Source organism: Peromyscus leucopus, chromosome 4 (assembly GCF_004664715.2).
Source record: "Peromyscus leucopus breed LL Stock chromosome 4, UCI_PerLeu_2.1, whole genome shotgun sequence".
Classification (NCBI taxonomy): Eukaryota; Metazoa; Chordata; class Mammalia; order Rodentia; family Cricetidae; genus Peromyscus; species Peromyscus leucopus.
The window spans coordinates 145,934,473-145,940,472 of NC_051066.1; the positions used below are offsets into that span (position 1 = coordinate 145,934,473).

Consider the following 6,000-nt stretch of genomic DNA (forward strand, 5'->3'; position numbering starts at 1 on the left):
AGGGTGGGTCACTTTCTTGGTACAGTACTGGCCTGGACCCAAAGGGCATCAAGTTGGTAGGAGAGAATGCCAATGAGAAGAGTATATCAGGGCTGTGGGTGGGCACTGTAAAAGGCAAGGACTGACATAAGCCCCCATCTCAGCTTTCTCCTCCTCTGCCCATTAGGGAATGAGGGGACTGGAGGGACCTGCTGGCCTGCCTGGACCACCTGGCCCCAGGGTAGGCTCTGCCCAGAATCCCCAAGGCTCCCTGGAGCTGAAAAGCTAGTTTGGGAGAAAGGCACTGAACATCACCTGCCACTGTCCAGACCACTTTGGAGGAGGGCCTTGTTCCTGCTGCAGCCTTCCACGGGGCTCTGCTGGCATCTGAATGTCTGTACCTGGGAGCACCCCAACTCTACCCCAGAAAAGGCCCTTGCGCCTGGATCAGGTTCCTATGGAAATAAGCCCTGTACAGGCCCAATCATACCTATACCCTGACTCTACAGGGCAGGGGTGCCAGGACTGACTGGGCCTGGTAGGGGTAGGTGGCTAGACTACTATGGGGACGTGATGCTGTTCCTACTGTCAGACTTCCCAGCAGCTGGGACATCAAAGGCAGCCCTGTGACCCTGAAGAAAAGCTGGAGCTTCCTCACCTTGAGAAGACTTTCCTTCTTCAATCCCAGGGTTCTTTACTCTGAGCTCTGTACCCAATGAACCTTTGAGAGGGTACCTCAGGCCAGAAACTGAAACTTACCAGGATATGCTGCAAGGACTACTCTCTGGGGTTGGGGGAAGTCCACTATGTTTCTGCCAGAGCACCCAGAGCCTATCAGGGAGCATTTCAGTGCAGAATAAACTAGATGGACAACTGGGTGAGGGGTGGGTAGTCTACCCTAGATACTGAGTGAGTAGTGGAGTGCCTATACGGAGTACTGAGCATAGGTAGAGTCTGCCCTGGGTGCTGGATGAAGATTAATGGCCTGTTATAGACACTGGTTTGGGAACATGACCTGGAGCATGCTGGGGAGGAGAGCAAGGCCTGAGAGCCGCTAGGGTTAACCTTGTCGTACAATGGGACCCTGGATATCAAGCCAACCCTAGACTCCTTGGGGCTCAAACTCTGATATCTGCATTTTTTGCAGGGGTTCCATGGTTTGGCAGGGGGCAGGGGCACCAATGGGGAGCGAGGACCCCCAGGGGCTGTGGGGCCGACGGTAAGTACCCCCTACCTCCCAGCAAGGCAGCCAAGTGACAGGGACGGTGCGAGCACAGGTTCAGGGGTTCCCCAGTTGAGGATCCACCTGGTCAGAGCTTCTCATGGCTTCATGAGGACAATCGGAAGGAGGCAGCAGTTGACTTTTGGGGATCCAGCTCCCTAGGTGGCCACCTTAGCCTTCAAGCAAGAGGAGTAGGGTTTCAGCAGCTCAGGGCCCCTTAAGTGGGCTTCATAGCGTGGGCATAACATAGAAGAAGAAGCAGGACAATGAGTAGTTCTTGGCTCAGGCCTGCCTCTGGGTCAAGGAGGGTCTGTTCTCAAGGCAGCGGTTCAGCTGTTTGGGACCTCTGCCCATACTCCCCAGCACAAATGTACAGCTGGGATGGCTCTCTGCAGGTCCCTCCCAGCTCCACTTGGGACTGTTCCTGCTGTGGATGTCCAGCTTCACTTGCTCGCTGTGGGCTGGAGCTGAGGGCAAACATTCCTGGACCCTGGTAGTTGGGTTGGGCTTTGGCACCACAGTGGCCTGTGCGCAGCCAAGCCTGCCACATGTTGCATGCCAGCAGCTCCTTGTCTCTGTGCTGACGGCTTTTTCCCTGTACCCCTGCTACAGGGTCTACCGGGGTCCAAAGGTGAACGAGGAGAGAAGGTGGGTGATGGCCATAATCTGGAGACTGGGACTCCCTAGTGGCACCTGCCATGGGTCCCAAAGCCATGTCCTCCTTCCAGGGAGAGCCACAGTCCCTTGCCACCATCTTCCAGCTGGTGAGCCAGGCCTGCGAGTCGGCCATACAGAGTGAGTGAAGCCCACCCTGCCCTGCCTCACCCTTACCGGCAAGGCTGGGCCCGGCTGATGTCTTCTTCCTCAGCACATGTGCTGAAGCTGAATTCCTTCCTCAATGAGAATACCCGGCCCCCAATGCCCTTCATGGTGGAGACAGCACAGCCAGGCAAACCTGGATCTATAGAGACTCCTGGATCACATAATAAGGCTCTACTTCCTGGAGACGGGGGACATGTCCACCATCCTGAGGACCAAGGTACAAGGCTTCCTGCTCTTAGGAAGGATTCTAGAAGCAGACAGTGGTTAGTTCTTTGCACACACATGGGTGTATATACTTTTGTGTGTGTGAGCGCGACGCACCTGTGTGTGTGTGTGTGTGTGTGTGTGTGTGTGTGTGTGTGTGTTTCCTCCTTATCAGTCCATTTACCCCAAAGATGTCTTAATGAACCAGGAACAGCCTGGGGTATCCACAGGTGACCCTACCTCATTTAGGAGTAAAGTCTCTACTATGGCCACTGAACCCACACTAAGGTACTTGCTTGGGTCTCAAAGACATGATGTGCTGCTGTCCTGAGTGCTCAGCCTTTGGCCAAGGGCTGAGCCTCATGCTTCTCCTGAGAGGACCCAGCCTCTCCCTGGACAGACAGGGCACAGAACAGGAAGCTGAAGCTGTTACATTTCCTGGTCCTGCAATGTCCCCACTTCCTCTCAGGTGAGTCTGCAGCTATCAGCCACATGGGCAGCCCTGGACTGCAGGAGGAGCAGACCCCAGAACCCCTGGAGTGAACAGGTGAATTTCTCTCACCATGCCAACTGTGGAGCAAGAAGGAGGGGCAGCTGGTGTGGAGATACCTGCTTGGGCTGCACAGTGTGAGGGTGGGAGATGGTGCTGCCTCCATCTACGGGGCACTGTCTGTGAGAGTGGGATAGAGCTGGCACTTGTGAAGCTGGCTGTCCTGCAGACCCCCACTGGGCCAGCAAGTATGGAGGAGCCACAGAGCAGAGCAGAGGTTTGAGCTGCTGGAGTGTGGGTGCTCATGGGCCTTGGAGGAGCCCCATAACGGGAGGCTCAGTAAGGCACCCCAGTGACCGCCTGGCCAGCTGAGAGCTCCTGAGGTCTCAGACAGAGTGCTTTGGGGGTTCTGATTGTGGCTGATACAGTTGAGATGGGGGGGGGGCAGGATCCAGCACCGATGACCTCTTTCCTGTCTCTGGATGTCCTGAGAAGCTTCCCATGTACAAACCTGCCTGAGGAGGTGTTTCCAGGTGCACATGTGGGGGGCAGGGTACAGTGAACACAGGTGGGCGTGAGTACAGATAAGCACAGGTAAGTTCTATGAACACAAGTGCAGGTGAGCCAAGTGAGCACAAGGGGCATGGATGGGCTCACATGGGTTCAGACGGGTGCGACAGCATTGTCTCAAGTAGATGATGGAGGTGGAGGTGTCTGGGAGCAGACTCCGCAGGCACAAGGGCTCAGGGGTGCCGAGGTGCAGGAGTGGGGAGCCACCAAATGGACAAGCTAGAGCACTGGGTGAGTATGGCAGCCTTGTCCCTATTCAGGAGACCAGAGAACAACCCAAAGTTCTGCTCTGTTCCCATGTCACACCAAAAGCTAGTGTGTGGAGTCCTCGAGTTCTGTCACTCTGGGGAAGCCTACGCTCACGGTGCCAGGAGGCTGGGCCATGCTCTCCCAGGCTGCAGTCCAGCTGTGTCTGCCCTTCTCTCTTGCCAGGACCTTCCCTCTGCCGCTCCAAATCACTCTGTACTGCCCCAACACCATCACCCACATTTTTCGTCTCAACACTAAGAACAACTGTGTCCTGGAGGGATGGCGAGGGGAGCCAGAGGAAGACACTGAAGCAGCAGGAGTCGGGAGGGGAAAGGGTGGTGCCTCTCAGGTCCCTTCTTTGTAGCACGTCCAAGTTCAGATAAACCTCTGCTTGCTCATCAGCCTATGTGAGGTGTCTGGTCACTGCTGGGAGCTCCTCCCACCACTCATGTTACCTATTCACTTAAAACTCCAGGATTCTTGGGCCTCCTCAAAGCCCAGACTCCTTCCTCTGGGCCTCATCAAGGCTCAGCCTGGATCCTGTGCTGACCCTTCTCATTCTCCACCCAAGGCAGCAGATGACTACCTGCTCATTCACTGTTCATCTTCACCCCATTAAGACACAAACCTGCTCATGACTTCCATTTCTCAGGGTTCCTTGTCATTTCAGGGGTAAAATCCAGACCTCCTGCCAGTTGTAGAGCATAGCAAGCTGTCTACTCTGGCTACCCCTGGGCCTTTACATGTCATGTCTGCTTGGTTCTTCCCAGGGTTCCATTCCCGACAGTGTCTCCCTCAGAGCAGTGCTCTCACATCAGCCCTTCTGTCTCTTTCAGTCCCCTTTGCTCCTGGGTGTGAGCAAACCCACCCGTGCCCAGTCCAAGAAGTCCAGATTCCCTTCACTTCCCTCAGCCTCTGTGCTCGGATCCTAGCGTGGTGATGTCACTCGAAGACTTGGTATCTATGGCCTCTTGTCTTCAGGGTCTCAGAGCAAGGTTGTCCCTCAACAGCACCTCAGCTCTGCGTCTCTCTCCACCCTGAGAGATCATGCAAGCCTTCCATCTTACCCCACCATTCCAGACAAGGGTCCGGGATGGCATGAATTCATGACACCTGCATTCCCAGTCCTGCACAGCTGAGTCAGAGACTTCTGTTTCCTTTTTCAACAAATATTAAGTAATTGGCCCACCACTTCCATCTGTGTAGCTAAGCAAGTAAAGTCCAGAAACAAAGAGGAAACCCACATCACCGGGGTAAGGGTAAATGTTTTAACAAGGAACAAGAGACATTTGACACTGACTGAAGGAACAGTCTACCACAACTCAATGTGTGTGGGTACATGTATGCATTAATGCCTGCATACATGCCTGTCTCTTGTGCGTGAATAGTATCTGTGTGTGCGTGCACATCTGTGTATATGTCTCTGTGTGTACATATGTCACTGCATGTATGCATGTGTTTGCACATGTGTGCAGCACTGGTCCTCAAGAAGCTGTTATAAACAATGAGTAGTTCCCTCCTGGACCTGCATGCACACACATACATTCTAAGACACACATATACATGTACATAGATGTACCCTCACACTCCAATCATGAACTGCAGTTATGCAGGTTTAGGCATGTACTGACAAGGAGGAGGAAACAGCCGAGGATAAAAACAGAGACAAATGGACAGTCTATATCAGACGAAGAGGAATTTCTGTTTTCGTTGGTCTATTAATTTTTAAAACACACGATGGACCACAGAGGAAAGGAAGGACATTAATAACATGAAGCCCCAAATCACAGGGATAAATGAAGGAAGGACTGTGTGTGAAAAAGAAACAGGAACCAGGTCAGCAGGAGACACAGTGAGATGAGAATGCTGTTGAAACCATCAGCAAGCTGCAGGATCAGAGGGGAGAAGTGTGTGGGTGTCAGGAGAGATGCAGGGAGCTTGTGACAGCAGCCTCACGTGAGGCCCAGAGGGAAGCAGCAGCAATAAATGGAGCACTGGCATTTTGGGATGACAAGACTTTGAAGATTTGAGCAGCAGAGAAAGGTCTAAGATCTCAGACTGATGACGGAGCATGAGAGCTGACGAGTGGGTTGTGAAATGTGTCCTTGATGTCATACAACATGTTGCAAAGACTGGGAACATTCATCAAGAAATCCTCCTGAGGAGAACCTATAACCCAAACTACCAGACAATGAAAATCCGAGGCAGCAATGAGGTTCCAGGAGAGCAGAGGGGGAATGCCAAATTTCATATTAAGGATTAGGACAAAGGATATTTCAAGGACCGCAACACTTCCAGGTGTAACACACAAACCCACTTTGAAACTCATGGGAGGAAGCTTTTGTTAGGAGGGAGTCCCTGGCGACCTCTGCAAAGGACTGGGGAAACTGTGAACAGGGGGCAGCAACCTCCCTCCGCCTTGGGCAGTCATACAGCAATAGTCTAAGATCATTCTATGTGCTGT

At 53.1% G+C, this 6,000-nt stretch overlaps 1 protein-coding gene across 2 annotated transcripts in view; it reads left to right on the plus strand.

The window, feature by feature from the left end:
• Positions 1–3,937, plus strand: part of Col20a1 (collagen type XX alpha 1 chain) — a 35,309-nt gene extending 31,372 nt beyond the window's left edge. For both annotated transcript variants that reach the window (XM_037205481.1, XM_028885302.2), the window contains 7 exons: positions 167–220; positions 1,127–1,198; positions 1,814–1,849; positions 1,930–1,996; positions 2,070–2,240; positions 2,697–2,774; positions 3,720–3,937. In XM_037205481.1, coding sequence (XP_037061376.1) covers positions 167–220; positions 1,127–1,198; positions 1,814–1,849; positions 1,930–1,996; positions 2,070–2,240; positions 2,697–2,770 — 474 coding nt within the window. In that variant the 3' untranslated portion in view covers positions 2,771–2,774; positions 3,720–3,937. The remainder of the gene's footprint in view (positions 1–166; positions 221–1,126; positions 1,199–1,813; positions 1,850–1,929; positions 1,997–2,069; positions 2,241–2,696; positions 2,775–3,719) is intronic.
• The last annotated feature ends 2,063 nt before the right edge of the window (positions 3,938–6,000 follow it).